Source organism: Rhea pennata, chromosome 3 (genome assembly GCF_028389875.1).
Source record: "Rhea pennata isolate bPtePen1 chromosome 3, bPtePen1.pri, whole genome shotgun sequence".
Taxonomy (NCBI): Eukaryota; Metazoa; Chordata; class Aves; order Rheiformes; family Rheidae; genus Rhea; species Rhea pennata.
The window spans coordinates 108346341-108364201 of NC_084665.1; the positions used below are offsets into that span (position 1 = coordinate 108346341).

At 50.6% G+C, this 17861-nt stretch overlaps 2 protein-coding genes across 2 annotated transcripts; both read left to right on the forward strand.

The window, feature by feature from the left end:
* Positions 1-6408: 6408 nt before the first annotated feature.
* Positions 6409-13740, forward strand: LOC134138915 (T-cell activation Rho GTPase-activating protein-like). Its single transcript, XM_062573105.1, has 11 exons — positions 6409-6761; positions 6852-7151; positions 7487-7571; positions 7673-7720; positions 8059-8125; positions 8622-8794; positions 9374-9535; positions 10313-10422; positions 10644-10839; positions 11105-11222; positions 11653-13740. The coding sequence occupies exons 1-11, from the start codon at positions 6409-6411 to the stop codon at positions 12117-12119; spliced, it is 2079 nt and encodes a 692-aa protein (XP_062429089.1). The 3' UTR covers positions 12120-13740.
* Positions 12167-17654, forward strand: LOC134138916 (nucleolar protein 58-like). The gene is made up of 3 exons (XM_062573107.1): positions 12167-12211; positions 13682-13948; positions 16129-17654. Exons 1-3 carry the CDS (start codon positions 12167-12169, stop codon positions 16405-16407), a joined length of 591 nt encoding a protein of 196 aa, XP_062429091.1. The 3' UTR covers positions 16408-17654.
* Positions 17655-17861: the final 207 nt, after the last annotated feature.

The window sequence follows — 17861 nt, forward strand, 5'->3', positions numbered from 1 at the left end:
TTAGAGAAAAATGACTTCAGAGGGAACCAACAGGAGATTCCCAATGCCTACACAAAGGTTACTGAGGAAACGGAGCCAGGCTTTCCACAGTGGTGCATCCTGGGAGGATGAGAGATAATGGGCATAAATCTAATGAGAGATTCAGAATGGATAAAAGGAAAAGGTTGTTCACTGTGAGGACAGTCATGCAGTAGAACAGGTTGCTCAGAGAGGTTGTGCAGCTTCCGTCCTTGGAGGTTTTGAAGACTCGGATAAAGCCTAGAGCAACCTGCTCTGCCCTCGTAGCTGACCTTGCTTTGAGCAGGAGATTAGAAGTACGTCCTTACATACTTTCCAGCCTGAATTATTTTGAGTCCATGATTTCACCTTAGCGGAAAATAAGCTTCTTAGTTTTGTCAAACAATATTGCATTAGTCTGAAAGTGAAATGATTTTTTTTCCCAGAATCTTGTTTCCTTACCTCAGTTTTGCAATTAAACACCTCTCTTCCGTCCAATTTCTGTCCAGGCTTTCTTCTCAAAAACCAAACAGTTTGCAGCTTAAGATTTTATGGATCCATGGGTACTTCCAGAGTGGTGTTTGTTGATAACTGGTGAGATACATCTCTAGGCTTAGCTAGTCTATTCCTGACTGGCTGTTGTTGCTGTGGTGATGATGTTCTGACTTGTTCACAGGTCACCCTTCATAGGCAGGGTGGTTGTCTCCTGTAATAGTATACCAATTCAGTGCTGGCGAGTTCACTGTTGTGAAAGCAGTAGCAGAGGTTTTAGATACCAGCCTATATGTAGATTTTATAAGACACTTCTATATTGGGAATTTCCATGAAATCATTAGACTGCTTGAATTGTAAGGATTTCCCAACTGTATTGAAATACACATTCTTACCAGGTGTCCTGCAGAGAGATCATAATGTAAAAAAAGAAAAGCAAACCTGCACATTAAGCTCTGTAGGTGTATGGTTTTGGGACAGAGATTTAAAGTTACTCTCAAAGTTGAAATGTCTTCCCAGTACAAGGAAAAAAAATGTGAATGGAAACTTTTAGGGGAATATGAAATGTGAAAGGAAATCATATGAGTCAGAGTAACAGGGTTAGGAAGTTAACACAGCATGCCTGGAAAACCTCTGGGAGAGATCGAATTGGACAGGCAATTGATACAATTCGATATCATAACTGTATTCCTTTTTAGCCTTACATCCACACATAACACTCTTCATGACTTCTCTTTACAGCAAGTAATTCAGAAGTCATCTGATGTAGCTGTTAGCTGTGTGTGAGTATGTTGGTTGCAGCACTCCTTGCATATTATTTTTTCTTCTGCTCCACCCTACTTACTGGTTTCTTTGTTGCCTTTAGCTGATTTCCTTGCAGCCTTATGGTTAATGGTTTTTTTAGCTGTCCAGTTCCTAATTGCCTGGGAGTCCTGAGTGTTTACATTCTCCAGACTCCAGACTACTAGAGTATGCTTCCCACGCCGGTATTGTAATGTCTGATATCTCTGCCCCTTCCACTTGCAGGACTCTCCAGAATTTGGTCCTCTGGCATTGCTGGGTGTTAGGTCCTTTGTATTTGATCTTGCATGGCTCAGGGGACTTGAAATAGATTGTATGCAGGAGCACCATGGATTGTGGTTGGGCCACATCTCCTTTATACACTGCGTTATTGATTGGTAGTAGAGACATCTGCAGTATGACAGTGTAAGTGTGCTCTGGGGCCTCTCTCTGTTGTTTGGGCAGCTGGAGCTGGTTCATTCTAGTTCTAACTGGAGTTGGTTGCTAAATATGTCAGTTCATTTGGCTACATAAAGTCATTTGCTTCTTAAGCATACATATTGTTACACTTCTACAGAGAGTAGAGATGATAGAATGGGACTGTTCTTGGAGGTGCACAGTGGTGGGATAAGAGGCAATGGACACAAATTGCAATGCTGGAAATTCTGATTAAGGGTTATTTTTTTTAATTTATGTTTGGAAGGTGAAACACTGGAACAGGAACCCAGCAAGGCTGTGGAATCTCCCTCCCTGGAGATCTCGGAAAGGTAACTCTGAATGACCTCTTCTAATTGAACCTGCTTTGAGTGCAGAGTTGGGCTAGATGATCTTCCAAGGGCTCTTCGAAACTAAATTATTCTGTGAGTCTACAAATAAAAATGCATATTGAAAATATGTAGTTCTACAAACATAGTGACAAATGGTAAAGATATCATCAGTGCTATTGGGAAGGGTTGGGGGATGGTGGAAGCAATGAAGGGATTGTCATGGCTGTTAACAGTCACCAATGATGTAGGAGTGACAAGTGGAGTAGTGAAGGCAGGACAAACAGATGTAATAAGTTGAACTCGAACTTGGAGAAGCACTTGAAACACTGAAGGTTGTAGTTACTCTAAAAACTGCATGAGAGTTAACTGTTCTGGGGGGTCTTTTGCTTTATTTATTTGTAAATTTCTTGAATTGCAAAAGCCTTGGTAATCTTTATTTTTTAAACTTAGTCTGTGATCAGATTAATTTCCATTGCAAACTGAACTGGCTTATCTACCTGCTCTAATATTTTTGAAAGATTTTTAATTGATAGTTCTTACTCTGTGTTCTTATTCCTTTGTATGCTCCTTTTCTTCTTCTTTATAATACATTAATCATCATCCTGTAACTGTCCATGTGACTGACTGAACTCTTGATCATCAAATCAAACACTTCACAAAGTTTACAGTTCTGGCAGTATCACTGTTTTCTCAAATCTTTTAAAGTCACAAATAGATTGCTTTAACAGTATCTTCCAAACACCATTTATTGGCTTGCTAGCTCTTGAGTTCCATTTGACAAGAATGTCTTTCAAGGCATGTCATATATAAAAGCTTTTCAAAAATTCATACATGCACCAATGCTGATCTCTCTGGTTGTAGAGAATCACAGAAAGGTTGAAGTAGGAAAGGATTTCTAAAGGTCATCTAGGCTAACCCACCTGCTCAAGCAGGGTCAGGTAGAGCAGGCTACCGAGGACTGTGTATAGTCAGCTTATGAAGCTCCCAGATTGAGACTCCGCAACTGCTCTGGGCAACCTCTTCCAGTGTTCTGTCACTCTCACAGTGAAGAAATTTTTGCTTATATTCAGGCTTCTTATGTTTCAGTTTGTGCCCATTGCCTCTTGTCTTCTCTCTTGGCATCGCTGAAAAGGGTCTGGCCCCATCCTCTTTACACTCTCCCTTCTGGTATTTAAATGCATTGATAAAATCCCCCCTCAGTCTTGTCTTCTTGAGGCTGAAGAGTCCAAGCTCTCCCAGCCTTTACTCGTATGAAAGATGCCTTCATCATCTCTCATATGAGAGAGTCCATCATCTTAGCTACACATCTCTCTTGTACTGGGCAGCCCAGCACTGGACCCAGCACTGGACCCAGCACTCCAGCTGTGTGGGCCTCCCCAGGGCCGATCATCAACCTGCTGACAATACTTCTCCTAGTGCAGCCCTGGATACTGTTTACCCCTTCTTTACCCCAAGGGTGCCTTATGGCTGATCACAATCAACTTCTTGTCCAGCAGGACTCCCAGATCATTCTATGCAGAGCAGATTTCTAGCAGATTTGCCCCCAGCCTCTGCACTTCCATTTACTGAACATCATGAGGTTCCTCTCCAGTGCATCTCTTGAGCTTGTTGAGGTTGCTCTGAATGGCTGCACAGCCCTCTGATGTGTCTGCTGCTCCTTCCAGTTTTGTATCATCCATGTCATTGATAAAGAAGTGGAACAACATTGAAGCCAGCCTTGAGCCCTGGTGTGCAACACTAGCTACATGCCTCTACTGATATGGTTTGTGCCACTGATCACAACCCTCAGAGGTCTACCATTCAGCCACTTTTTCAGTCCAGCTCACCGTCTGCTCATGTAGCTCCTGCCTGCTCAGCTTGCCTGTGAGGATGTCATGAGAGACAGTGTGGAAAGCCTTTCTGAAGTCAAGGGAGACAACAGCCACTGTTTTCTCCTCCTCCACCCAGCCATTCATGCCATCTAGGAAGGCTGTCAGGTTGGTTAAGTGTGATTTCCCCTTGTGAAGCCATGCTCACTCCTAATCACCTTCTTGTTCTTCATGTGGTTAGAAATGGTATTGAGCAGCAGCTGCTCCATCACCTTCCCTGGCATTGAGGTGAGGCTTTGAGTTCCTGCATCCTCTTCCTTGCCTGTTTCGAAGATAGGAGTGATGCTGGCTTTCTTACAGGCGTCAGGCACCTCTCCTGATCACCATGACCTTCACAAGAGGCTTGAGAGTGGCTTTGCAATGACATTGGCCAGCTTCCTGAGCATTCATGGGTGTATACCAGCAGGACCCGTGGATTTGTGGATGTGTGTTTTGCTTCAGTGATCCCTAAGCCAATCCTCCTGCATCAAGGGAAAGTCTTCTTTTCTGCAGACTTTCCCTCTGGTCTTAAGGGATGGGGATTGCTTATGTATGCTCATACAAGTAAAATCCTGTTCACTGGGATGAACTGTTCTGGAGCTTGGCAGAGGGGGTCCTTGAGTATCAACCAACCTTCTTGCACCCTTCTTCCCTTCTCGGGCCCTATGCCATGGCACGGTGCAGCCTTGAGCACCGGTGACATGCAAACTCTTGATCTACCACACACATCTCAGACACTTGATTTAGGAGAGTGACTTGCAGCCAAAACACTTTGGCATCCACTTGAGAGCCAAGCATCAGTGCAGGCTGAGAGAAGGACCATCCCAATGAGTTTCACAGACGTTTGGACTGGCACTCAGATGCAGACTGCACAAGTGGGCATTTACATTTCAGTACCTATGTGCAAGCATTTCTGTGAGCCTGCCTAATCCCCTGTGTAGTCTGTCCTTGAACCTCTCTGCAGACTCCTGGGATGGACCTGAGTTGAGGTGGAATTCAACTGCCTGAAAGCGAGTGTCTACAGACATGAGGATATCCTCAAATTCTGTGGGTACTGCAGGGCACCACAAGGAATTTTCGAGGGCATCACAAGTGGATGCTGGTGCTGATGTTCAGGTTACTGAATCCTTCCCTAAACTCTTCTTGGACTGGGATTGCAGCCGAGATTCCCACTTCCCATGCTGATACCACCTTTAGACCCTTGGAGCAGAGGGAGGCCTCTAATGTGGGGCTGACCACTTGGCAGACTGCCTGCAGAGGAAGCGTGTAACTTGTGATTTTGGGAACCGTCTGAGCCCTGGTTCTTGAGCGGGCACAGGGTCTGCTGCTTGCCCCCACCAAAGCTTGAGTCCTCCTGTGCCAGCCACAACGGGCGATGTTGGAGCTGTTCGGGGAGGCCTGTGCATTGGGGGGTTTCACCAACACAGAGGTAGCTGTGGAAGCTGGGAGCTCCTCCAGCACCAAGCCCATCTCCTCCCTTGTCCCGGGCACCATTTGCCTCCCCGCAGCCACCACTGGGATGCATAAGGGCAGCCCCTCTTCTCCGAGCACGTCCCTTAGACCCTCTCCATGGCAGGAGCCGGCACTGGGCATGTGGGGCCCGGATGTGGAGAGCAAAGGGGCCATCGCAGGAGCCAGCAGCGGTGCCCCAACCCCACCAGCTGCGCTCCCACACCGCAGACGTGGCAGTCCCGGAGCGCGGGAGGTGCCGGGCGGCCAGGCAGATGCCCCACTGTGCCCGCAGCCCCCCACCCGCACGCCCGGCACTGCCCCCCACCCGGCCGGCGCATCACAACGTGCCACAGAGGCAGCGGGGTGGTCACAGCCGCCGGCGCCCGCCCGAGCCCCAGTGCGGCACGGTGCCGGCGCGCGGCAGCAGGGAGACGCAGGCTCCCAGCCCGGCGGCACTGCCCAGAGCAGGGACACCGTTCCCAGCCTTGCTCAGGCCTGTCTGGCGCCCGGCGCTGCTCGGCGCAGGGCCCAGCCGCACCGCAGCCGTCTGCCCGGCCGCAGCGCCATGGGCAACTGCTGCGGCACCCGGGGCGCTACTGGCCCCACTCCTGGAGCGCGGCCATGGCCCGGGGACCCCGGCTACGTGGCTCCTGGTGCCAGCCACGGGCTCGCGGGCAGGGGAGCTTCCCGGCCCCCGGCGCTGCTCGGCGCCCTTGTGTCCCGCAGGAGCCCCCAGCTCCTGCTCTGCGACCGGGTGCAGGTGACGCGGCACCAGCAGACGAGGGACAGGGACCTCCTGCTCTTCCCGAACACCATCGCCATTGCCAGCTTCAGGTGGGATCAGCAACCAGAGCCGTCCTTCCCCCAGCACTGCCTCTGCCACCAGCCCCAGGGCACCGCTCCTCCCCAGAGGACTCCGGCTGGCTCGGCGAGGACTTGTGCTCCAAACGACCCGCAGTCCCGGCACGGCCGTCCCTGCTGCGCGGGCAGGGACACCCTCTCCCGCTAGTCTGGGGAGCTGTAGGAGGAAAGGGGCAGGCTCCTGCTCCTGCTGCCCTGGCCCGCAGCCCCTGATGAAGCAGTGGCGTTTTGGAAGTGCCTCTGGGTGTGCGGGGCCTGGGGCTCCTTCCTCCCGCCGGGGCTCGGGGCGGCTGCCCCACGGCGCTGCCCCTCGGAGACGGCTCTGTGCTGCGGGGCTGCTGGGGCTGCCCCGGGACACGGCCGCCAAGGCTCTCTCCGCTCTTCCTCCCGGCAGGTGGGGCTCCACCTTCCTCCTGAAGCACCGGGTGCCCCTCAGCGAGCTCTGGGTGCTGTGTGGGGAGGACGAGGCGGCGTGCGGGCGGGAAGACGAGGAGGTTTTTGGCCTGAAATGTGCCAACAGCCTCGTCCTCGTGTGGCCCGGAGACGTCTGCGTGGTCACTTTCCGGTGAGCGTGGGGACGTGCCCGGGGCCGTTTGGGGGTGCAGGGCGCCGTGCTGGCCGTCGGGCCTCCCCAGGCTGCTGGGGCTCCGCGCAGGCGTGGGCAGAGCAAGCAGAGGCCCCGCTCGGGTTGCGGAGGCCCCGGCGGCAGCTCCGGGAGCGCACGAGGCCCGGCCCCCGGCACGTCCCGGCGGCTCCGCTCAGCCCGCGACACCGAGCTGGGCGCTCCGAGCGGGGGCTCTGGTGCTGGCGGCGCGGAGCGGGGCCGCGCGGGCGAGCCGTGCCCGGGGCTGGGCCTCCGCAGAGCAGGAGGGGCCGCGGCGGGCTCTGAGGCGGCTTCTCCTTCTCACTGCAGGTCGCGGGAGGTGAAGGAGCTGTGGGTCAGCGCCGTGCTCGGGTGAGCCCTGCCGGGCGCTGCAGCCTGCCGGCGGCGGGCGTCCAGGCTGCAGGCGGTGGGGAGCTGCCGGGGGAGCTGCCCCCCGCAGCGCAGCCGTGGCGGTGGGGAAAGGGGCCCCCGGCGCAGGGCAGCTCCGGGCAGAGCTGCCGCCGCCCGTCCCCACGCGGAGGGGGCGCGGGGGCAGCAGCCGGGGCGGTGCGGGGTGGTGCTGGCACCAGCGCTGCGGGAAGCTCTGCTGCGCGGGGCGGCGCGGAGGCGCGGGGCTGGCGCGAGGGCTGCGAGCAGGGAGGGCCGGCTGTGACCCAGCTCTGCCCTTGCGCCTGCCCTGCGCCCAGGCGAAGCGGAGGAGCCCAGGAGATCCGCGTCACCCGCCTGGCCTCCCTGCGGTTCCTGGTGAAGGTCGTTGGCTTCTACTGCCCCGTAAGTGTCCCTGGGTTTCCGCTCCGCCCAGCGCGCCACGGGGCTTTGGCAGCAGCCCCCGTGACGAGCTGCTCACGCTGTCTCTCTGCTCTCTCGCCTAGTCGGCGTTGCTGAGCGCCCGGACCATCGAGGTGCTGATTTCGGCGGAGGTGAGCAGGGGCTCGCTCTGCCCCGGCCCTGGCTGGGTGCTGGTGGGAGGTGTCCGAGTTTGGGAGGAAGGTGGCAGGGGCCAAAGCCCTCGAGACCCAGCTGCTGCCTCCTGGGGTGGTCTGGGAGGAGCCGCCCGTTGCCGGGGGCAGCGCAGGAGGGCTGCACCTCCTCGGCATCCACCCGCCCCCCAAAACTGCCTGGGGGCTGTGGCGTGCGGGGCCATGTCAGGGCGGTCGGCTGCAGCAGCAGCCTTTGCCACCAGCACCGCGACGGGCAGCGAGGCAGCGCCGTTCCCGCAGCCGTTCCCGGCTCTGTAACCTGGACCCGTTCCTTGCAGGCGGCCACCGAGCAATGCCCAGTCTTGGCCCCATCGGCTCCTGAGGAGGGACTTTGCCACTCTCCTGGTGAGTTGGAAAGAACACCTGAGGAGCTGCCTTCTCACACAGCGCTCTCCCATAGCGGCTCAAAAGCAGGAGCCCCTGCTGCCCCTCCTGGCAGACTTTGGACGGGGGCACGCTCAGACTGCACAGCCCAAATTACTGGCACTGCAAGCTGCCCCAGTGACGTATGGTGGTCCCAGAGACCTCTGCCCTGCCAAAGCCTCTGCACGTGCCGAAAACCCTGCGGCTATTTCTGTGCCCTGTGTGCTCCCACTTTCTGAGAGGAAGCAGTCACCAGGAGGTGAAAAAACCATCACAGCTCAGAGGGATGGTCACACTTGGACAGCTGAGGTGGTCCTTCCCTCAGGAAGGCCTTAGCTGTCTCCCAGTTTGCCCCACACAGTTGGAGTCGCTGTTTCGACACGCAGCTCTGCTCTGCATTTGGTGTCACGCAGCACTGCGCACAGACTCGTCTCCGCTGGCTTTTTTCACCTGACCTTTGCTTTCCTCTCGCTTGCAGCAGATGGGACTAAGAAAAGGAAGAGGCTGATCCCGTGGCCGTTCGCTCGGAGGCGAGCCTCGGCCAGTGGGGCCTGTCCAGAGCAACCAGACTCTGGCCTCAAGAGCCCCCTGTTTGGGCAGCCTCTGGGCAGTCTTTGTGGGGAAGAGGAGACCCTGCCCCAGCCGGTCCAGGTAAGCCAGCCTGGCCGTGCAGTTAGCCTGTTGCGCGGCAACAGGCTTGTTGCACGAGGCAACATCACCACGCTTGGCTGTGGCTCTGTGGAGACGAGGGATTTGGGGGTTTGTCCTCTCTGCTCAATTCTCACCAATAAGGCCTGAGGGTCAGGTCCCACCACGCAAGTCAAAGGGGTCAAGTGTGTGGGTTTGTGCAGCCTGCAGAGCTGCCATGGGAAGTAGCTTTGGAGTGGAGACAACCGCGGAGCAGGAAGAGGAGAAGCAGATCTGCTCCCTCGAGGGTATGCTGGCGGCCTTGCAGAAGTCTTTGAAAGGAAGCTCTCAGCAGCATAAGCAGCCAGGGATTTCTGGATTTCCTTGAGAAAGGTGCTTAGGAGGGTGGCTTGGGGTTGCTTGGCCAGGTTACCGCCAGTGTAACCTCCCGGCAGTGAGAACCAGCTGCGAACCCAGGCAGAGCAGAGTGCGCCTCCCAGGCAAAAACTTGCTTCTGCCTCCCAGGAAATGCTCCCCTAAGGGCAAGGGGCCTTCCTCCACCCGAGGAACTCTTCTGCCACCGCTGTCTGCTTTTTCCTGCAGGATCTCCTGGCCATATTGTACAGGGAAGGGCCTGCCACTGAGGGGATATTCCGCAAGGCTGCCAGTGAGAAAGCGCGCAGGGAACTGAAGGAGGCCCTCGACAAAGGGGGCACCGTTGACTTGGACAGCAAACCTGTGCACCTCTTGGCTGTCATCTTGAAGGTGAATTCTTCTGCCTTGCAGCTTGAGAGCACGTTGCGAACTTGCAGGGCCCCCCTCGAGTGCCTGGATGGCCCCAGGGGGCACTCCAAGCTGAAACCGCAGGGGAGCCAACGCACATGTGCTCAGGCTTAGCAAAGTTTGACATTTGTACTTCCCATGTGGCTTTCAGTTCCCCTTGCTCTGCCAGTGCCCTCTGCCTGACCATGGGAAACTGAAAAGCTGAAACTCACTTCCTCCTCTTCCTCCTTCTCCTGCTGCCCAGCGGCCTCCTCGTGGAGGAAGACTGAGATTTCTGGGTGGACTCAAGGCTGATAGTCATGAGGGCCTGTTACTGCATTCATACAAGCAGGTCCAAGCAGGGCAGGGGCCTGTGCAGCCCACTGCTCTGTCGAAGGCCATGAGCACCTTTGTGGGCAGGTAGCTCAAAGCAAGTTGGGCAGAAATTGAAGCACAGGAAGTTCCGCCTGAACGTGAGAGGGAATTTCTTCCCTGTGAGAGTGACGGAGCACTGGCACAGGTTGCCCAGAGAGGTTGTGGAGTCTCCTTCTGTGGGGATCTTCAAGGCCTGCCTGGACGCAACCCTGTCTACCATGCTCTAGGTGACCCTGCTTGAGCTGGGAGGTTGGACTAGATGGTCTCCAGAAGTCCCTTCCAACCTTACTGATTCTATGATGCTATGATTCTAAGCTGCCTTCTTGGGCGCCCAAGTGCTGGGGGTGCTCCGTGTGGGCTCCGGTGTGGTGTCCAAAGCCTCATCTCCATATCTTGGCCTTGCAGGACTTCCTGCGCAATATCCCTTCCCAACTCCTGTCGGCAGCCCTGTTTGAGAAGTGGATGCTGGCTCTTGAAAAGCCAAGCAGGGAAGAAAAGATTGAAGAATTGAAAGAGTGAGTGTTGTAGCCAGTCACAGCATTCTGGAGGGTCTGGGAGAGGCCGGGGCCTTCTCTGGAAATGGGGAGTGCCAAGGAAAAACCTGTCATTCCTACCAGCTTGCTAGTGCTAATTCTACACAACACAGGCATAGGCTTTCACAAAGTTTTCACACACAGCAAGGAACAGCAGCCGCTGCCCCCTTAAGTCATGACACGTTGTATTTGTGTTCTCTTAGGGTGGCTGACCAACTGCCTCGGCCAAATGTCCTCTTGCTCAAGCCCTTGCTTGCTGTGCTCCACCACATAAGCCAGAATGCAGAGACCAGCAGGATGGACTCCAGCAACCTTGCCATCTGCATAGGGCCCAACGTGCTGAGCCCAGGCACAGACAGCACGCTGCCGCTGCAAGTCCAAATGGAGGTGAATGACAAGGTATGTTGAACTCAGCAGCTGGCTCCCCTGTTGGGGCACAGCTGAGCCACCCGCACAGATCCCACAGCTAAAGGCAGCGGCAGCACCTGGGAGCGTGGGGGCTGCCCCTCAGCTGGGCTTTCTGCAATGTGACAGGCAGATCTCTTCCTGGAGCTGCACTCACAGAGCTACAGCTTTCAGTAGAGAAATGGCAGTCAGGAGCAGCAAAGACTGTTGAGCGCATCTTCAGCCCCTTGCGCTGACATCCATGGTTTTCTGTGTGCAGGTGAAGGCGCTGGTGGAGTTTCTTATTGACAACTGCACAGCAATATTTGGGGAGGACTTGGCCTTGCCTGGCAGCCCCTCTGCTGAAGACTGCCCCGAGCACACCGGCAGCTCCGCAGGTAGGAGGCTGCACTGAGGATTGGCACTGCCCAGAGCTGCTGGCTCCAGTCCTTGAGCTGGCTGTGGGAAGATGCCTGTGCCAATGCAGAGAGGTGCAGAGGGTTCAATACCTTCTGGCAGTGCCTGCCCCCTGCAACACTTTCCGGAAATTCCCAGTGACCTTCCTCCCGCTACAAGCGGCACCCCAGATGTTAAATGTTTGTAGAGCTATGCTCTGCACAGCGTTGCTCACTATGGACTAGAAATACGCTCTCCCCGGTGCAGGATATTGCCCCTGGGGCTAATTGTGTTTCCTGAGCTGCCCCTCACATCCATAGGTGCTAAGACTGCAGCTTGCCATCTGCACGTTGCCATTGTGCCATGGCAAAAGTCCCATTTTCCTTTCAGAGGGCCAGTACAAGCTAGCTAACAGGCTCTTTGTGCCCACAGGGCACCCAGGAGCTGCTCAGGAGGATGCTTCTGCCCAAGACAAGCCAGGGCCTGAAGCTGGATGTGACTCCCTAACGTCTGAGATGCAGCAGCCCACTGGGAGAAGCCCTAGTGGGAGCAGGGCATATGCAACATGTGTCTCTGCCCCTCCGGTGCCTCATTTGCAAAGTGACATCAGCGCAATGCGTAGGAGCATCTCAGAGCCAGCTCTGTCCTTTGAGGACCCCTCAGAGGGCAGCAGAAGGCACCAGAAACGGAGCAGGAGCGTGGACAGTGTTGCTGCTGTGCAGCAACAGGTGAGCTTGGCGAGGGAGGCACTGGGAGAGCAGCCTGCCATCGAGCCCACACAATTATCAGAGGGCGCTCCACCCCAGATGTCCTCCAGGCGCTCCCTGCAGAGCTGCTGTCCTGCTGCCCAGGGCTCCTCCATCATTCCCCTGGGACCTGCTGCCATTCCCTCTTCCTGATTCCGGGCTGCGAGAACCATCTAAGCAGTCACCAGCATTCCTATCGCATGCCAGGCCTGGGTGAGAAGCCATCAGAGCCCAGCAAGATCATCGTGGACATGGAAGGATGGGGGGGGGGAAGGGAAAGAGAAGTGGAAAGAGGAAGAAGAAAAACTACAAGGCAAGAAAGAACAAGCCAAGAAACAAGGAAAGAATAACAGCAAGAAACAGTCAAAAGCAAGTAAGGGAACATCAAGGATGGCAACAACATGGGAAGAAAACACAGGGAAAGAAAGAAGGAAAAAAAGTAGCGTAAGAAGGAAGAAAAAGCAAGGAAGGAAGGAAGAAAAGCAAAAGGAAAAAAGGAAAAAGCAAAAGAAGTAAGAGAAAAGGAAGGGAGAGAAAAGAAAGGGACAAACAAGAAAGGGACAAACAAGGAAGGGAGAAAAGGGGAAAGGAAGTGAAAAGGGAAAGAAAGAAAAAAACAGGGAAGTGAAAGAACAAGGAGGAGAAAGAACAAGGAGAGGCAAGAACCAGGAGAGGAAAAAAGAAGGAAGGGAAAGAAGGAGGAGAAGAAAAGGAGGGCAAATGAGAAAGAAGGGGGAAAAAAGAAGAAAGGGAAAATGGAGGGGAAATAATAAGGAAGGGAAAAAAGAAGGAGGGCAAATAACACGGAGGCCAAATAAGAAGGAAGGACAAAACCAAGGAAGGGCAAAAAAAGGAAGGAGAAGAAAGGAGGGGCAAAACAAGGAGAGGAAAATCAAAGAGGGGCAAAAACTAGAAGTAGCAAAAACCAGGAGGGCAAATGAAACGAGGGGAGAGAACCAGGGAGGGCAAAATCAAGGGAGAGAAAACACTAAAGGGCAAATAACACGGAGGACAAATAACAAGGGAAAAAAGAGGGAAGGGGAAAAAAGGAGAGGAAAAAGAGAGAAGGGAAAGAACAAGAATGGCAAATAGTAAAGAGAAGAAAGAAAAAAAAGGGGAAGTAACAAAGGGGAGGAAAAAAGGAGGAAGGCCAAAAACAAGAGAGAAAAAACTAGGAGGGGAAAACACGAGGAGGAGGAAAAACCAGGAGGGCATGTAATAAGGACAGGAAATAGAAAGGAGAGGAAAAAAGGAGGATAGAAACAGCAAGGAGGGGGGAAACGAGAGAAAAGGAGGGAAAAAAAGAAGGAAAGGAAAAAACTAAGAAGGGAAGAAAACAGGACAGCAAACATGGAGCGCAAATAACAGGAGGGGAAAAATAAGGGGCAGAAACAAGAAAAAGAATAAAAACAGGAATTAAAAATAAAGTAAAAAGGAAAAGGGGGAATAAAGGGAACAAACAAACAAGGGGAAAGGGGAAAAAAGAGAAGGAAAGGGAAGAAAAAAGGAAAGAAAAAATGAAAGGGAGGGAGGAAGAAAAGGAGGAAAAGAAAGGAGAAGAGGAAAGGGGGAAAGAAAAGCAAGAAGAAGAAAAAAAAGGCACTGGAAGAAATAAAGAGGAAAAAATGAAAGCATATAAGGAAAGAAGAGGGAAAGAAGGAAAAGAAAGGGCAAAAAGGAAAGCAAAGAAAAAAGTATATCTGAAATAAGGAAAGAGAAAAAAAAAACAAAGAAATCCAGGGAAAGAAATAAAGGAACGAACAAGACAAGGAAAGGGGAAAAAACAAGGGAAGAATAAAGGAAAGGAAAAAAGGAAGGAAGGAAGGAAAGGGGGATGTAGTAGTAATGAAAGAAGAAAGGAACAAGAGAAAACAGAAGAGGAAAGAGAAATGAAGGCAAGAAACAAGGCCAGCCAAGAAAAAAAAAAAGAAAAGAAAATAGTGAAAAAAATGAAAGAAAAAACAAGGAAGGAAAAAGGTAACAAATAGGATAAAAAGGGAAAAAAACAAGAAGGAGGGGCGAGAACAAAGGGGAGTAAGAATGAGGAAGGGAAAAGGAGAGAAAATGAAAGCAAAGGGAAAGAAAAAGTGGAAAAGAGGCAGAAAGGGAAGAAACAAAAAATGGAAAAATGTGAGGAAAGGATGGAGGAAAAAGAAGACAGAAAGGGAGGAAGGGAAGAAATAAAGGGAAGAAGAAAAGGAAAGAAAAAAAGGAAAGAAAACAAAGGCAGTAAGGACAGAACAAAGGAAAAAAGAAAGAAGGGAAGAAAGAATAAAAGGAAGAAAGGGGAGAAGGAAAGAGAAGGAGCAAGGAGAAGAAGGAAGCAAAAAGGGATGGGGAAAGGGAGGAGAAAGTAAAGAGAGAGAGAAGGGGAAAGGAAAGAAAAGAAAGAGAAAGGAAGAAAGAGAAAGCCATTAGAAGAAATAAAGGAAAAAGAATAAAAGCACATAGGGAAGGAAGGAAGAAAAAGCAAGAGCAAGATGGATAGAAAGAAAGAAAATGAAAGCCAAGAAAGAAAATGAAGACAAAGAAAAAAGCAAGGCCAAAATGTGGGGAGAAAAAAAGAACAAGGAAAGAAAAACAAGGCCAGAAGAAGGGAAAAAGCAAGAGAAGAATAAAGGAAAGAAAAAGGAAGTAGAAGAAGGAACAAAATGAGGAAAGTGATAAGAAAGAAAAGGAACAAGAGAGGAGAAAAGTTAAGAGAAATGAAAGCAAGAAATAAGGCACGAAAGAAGAGAAAATAGTGAAAAAACAAGGAAGGAAAAGAGGAACAAAAAGGGTAATGAAAAGAGAAAAATCAAGGAGGGTCAAAAAGAAGGAGGGGCGAGAAAAAGGAAGGGAGAAAGGAAGGAGGGAGAAAGAGAAGGACGAGAAGAATAAGGAAGGGAAAGCACAAGAAGGGGAAAAGGCAAGGAAAGCAAATAAAAGGAAGAGCAAAGAAAATGAGGGGCAAAAGCAAGGGGGAGGTGAAAACAAGGAAGGGATAAGTCTAGGAGGGTAAAACTAGGAGAAGAAAGCACAAGGAAGGGAAAGAAGGAAGGGAAGAGGAGGGGAAAAATGAAAGAAAAAAGGGGGACAAAGAGAGTAAAGGGAGCAAACAAAAGGGGGAAAAGAGGGAAGAAAAGAACAAAGAAAAAAGGGAAGAAGGAAAGGGAGGGGAAGAAGGAAAGAAAAGGGGAGTAAAAGGAAGAAGAAAAAAAGAGAAAGAAAAAAAGAGAGAAAAGGAGAAAAGGGAGAAAGAGAGCCAGTAGAAGAAATAGAGGAAAACAAATGAAATCCCCTAAGGAAATAAGAACAGGAAGGAAGGAAGGGAGGCAGCAAGCCAAGCTAAAACTAGGAAAGCAGAAGAGATAAAAAGAAAACCCCCAGGAAAGAAAAAAAGCAAGGCAAGAAATAATGTAAGAAGCAAGGCAGGGGGAAAGGTAAAAGAAGGGAAGAATAAAGGAAAGAAAGGGGAAGTACAGAAGGAAAGTAATAGGAAAGTAGAAAGGAAAGAAGAAAGGAGAAAGCAAATAAAAAAGGGGAAGACTGGAGCAGGAAAAGTTAGAAGAGAGAAAGAACAAAAGGAAAGAAAAAGCAGAGAAAGGAAAAGCAAGGCCAGGGTGTAGAGAAACAGGCAAACAAGGACAGACAGAAGGAAGGTAAGAAAGGAAGGAGCCCGCCAGCCCGCCCAAAGAAAGGAGGAAAGAGCAATGAGGAAAGCAAGGGAAGGAAAGAGAAAACAAGGGCAGGGGAAGAAGGAGAGAAAGAAGGAAAGGAAGGAGGAAGATGAGAAGGGAAAGAATAGAGGAAAAGCAAGGAAAAAGGAAAACCACGCAAGGAAACAGGGAAAGAAAAAAGAAGAAAGAAGGCAAGTGAAAAAGAAAGAGAATGGAAAAAGGGAAGACTAAAGGAAAACGGGAAATGTAAAAGAGGAAGGAAACAAGGAGGAAGAAAAAAAGGTGAAGAAACGTAAGGAAAGAAGAGTAAGGGAGAAGGAAAAAAGGAAGAGAACTAAAGAAAATAAAGGAAAGGAAAATGGACGAGAAAAAAGGAATGAAGAAACTAGGGAAGAAAAAGAGAATAATGAAAGGAGGAAAAAATGAAAGAAAAATAAGAGAAAAGAATAAAAAGGAGATGGAAAGAAAGAAGAGAAGAAAGGAAAGGGTAAAATGAAAGAAGGGAAATAGAAGAAGGAAGAGAAAGGAAGGAAGGAAAGATAAAAGCCTATAGGAAAAGTAAAAAGCAAAGAAAGAGAACACCAGAGGAAAAGAGCAAAGAAGACTCGAAAGAGAGAGAATCAAAGAAAAAGAAAGCCAAGACAAAAGAAGGAAAAAAAGAAAAAGAAGGAAAGGAAACCGAAGGAAGAAAAGAGAAAAGGAAACAAAAAAGCGAAAGTACTGAAGGCAGGAAAAGGGGAGGAAAGGAGAAGAGGAGGAAAGAGGCAAAGAATGAGAAGTGAGAAAGAGGAAGGAAAAGGAAGGGAACGTCAAGGATAGCAACGAAATGGAGAGAAAACCCAGGGAAAGAAAGCAGGGAAAAGGAACTAGAGGAAAAAGGAAGAAAAAGCAAGGAAGGAGAGAAGGAAAGGAAAAGGAAGAAAAAGCAAAAGAAGGGAGGGGAAAAAGAGGGAAGAGAGAAATAGGTAAGGGGCAAAGAAGGGCCCAAGAGGGAAGTGCCAAACACGGAAGGGCCAAGCAGGGAAGGGAAAAAGGAAGGTAAAGCAGGAGAGTAAAAATGCAAGGAGAAAATGAAAAAGGAAAAGGAGAAAGGAAGACGAAACAGAGAGAAACTAAAGGCAAGGAGAAAGGAAAGGGAAAAATAAGGAGAATAAAGGCGAGCAAGCCAAGGAACAAGGGAGAGAAGAAGATAGGAAATTGAATGAAAAGAGAGAAAAGGAGAGCTAAGAAAGGGAAAAGGAAGGAAGAAAAGAAAGGAAAAGGGCAATAGAGGAAAAAGAAAAGGGGAAAAAGGGAGAAAGGAACAAGGGAGGAGGGAAAAGGGAGAATGAGGAGGAGGAACGAAAAGGGGAAAACCCTGAAAAAAGAGGCAAAAGCAAGGAGGAGAAGAAAGAAGGAAGGGAAGAAGGGGAGAAAGGAAGGAAGTGAACAAGGAAGGAAGGGAATAAGAGGGAAGTGAAAGAAGGAGGGGAAAGAATCAGGAGAGGCGAGACCAAGGAGAGGAAAAAAGAAGGCAGGGGAAAAAGGAGGAATAAAAAGGAGGGCAAATAAGAAAGAAGGGGGAAAAAAAGAAGTAAGGGAAAATAGAGGGGAAATAAGGAGGGCAAATAAGAAGGAAGGAGAAGAAAAGGGCAAAAGAAGGAGAGGAGACTCAAGGAGGGTCAAAAAGTAGGAGCAGCAAAAGCTAGAGGGGAAAGAACAAGGGAGGACAAAATCAAGGGAGAGCAAGAGCAAGGGAGAGAGTGCTAACGGGCAAATAACAAGGAGGACAATTAATAAGGGAAAAGAAGGAAGGGAAAAGAAGAAGGATGTGAAAAAAGGAAGAGAAAAAAAGAGGGAAGGGAAAGCGCAAGGATGAGAAAGAATAAGGAGGAGAAAGAAAAAGGAGCGCAAGTAACAAGAGGAGGAAAAAAGGAGGTTGGTGAGAAAGGAGAAGGGCCAAAAACAAGAGAGAAAAAACCAGGAGGGGAAGAAACTAGGAGAAGGAAAAACTAGGAGGGCATATAATAAGGAGGGTAAATAGGAAGGAGAGGGAAAAAGGAGGAGGGAAAGAGCAGGGGGGGAAATGAGAGGAAAGAAGGAGGGGGAAAAGAAGGAAGGGAAAAAACTAGGAAGAAAAGCAGGAGAGGAAATAAGGAGGACAAATAACAGAGGAGGGAAAAAATAAGGGGCATAAACAAGGAAGGAAAAGGGAGAATGAAAAGGGAAAATAAAAATGAAGGAAGGGGGGGAATAA

Excerpts from the sequence above, each read along its gene's own strand:
- LOC134138915 (XM_062573105.1), top strand. The coding sequence starts at position 6,409 with ATGAAGCAGTGGCGTTTTGGAAGTGCCTCTGGGTGTGCGGGGCCTGGG. Across the intron at positions 7,152-7,486 it reads TGGGTCAGCGCCGTGCTCGG|GCGAAGCGGAGGAGCCCAGG; the intron begins GTGAGCCCTGCC and ends CCCTGCGCCCAG. Across the intron at positions 10,840-11,104 it reads AAATGGAGGTGAATGACAAG|GTGAAGGCGCTGGTGGAGTT; the intron begins GTATGTTGAACT and ends TTCTGTGTGCAG.
- LOC134138916 (XM_062573107.1), top strand. The coding sequence starts at position 12,167 with ATGCCAGGCCTGGGTGAGAAGCCATCAGAGCCCAGCAAGATCATC. Across the intron at positions 12,212-13,681 it reads CAGAGCCCAGCAAGATCATC|AGAAAAAAAAAACAAAGAAA; the intron begins GTGGACATGGAA and ends AAATAAGGAAAG. Across the intron at positions 13,949-16,128 it reads CAAGGAAGGAAAAAGGTAAC|GAAATAGAAGAAGGAAGAGA; the intron begins AAATAGGATAAA and ends AATGAAAGAAGG.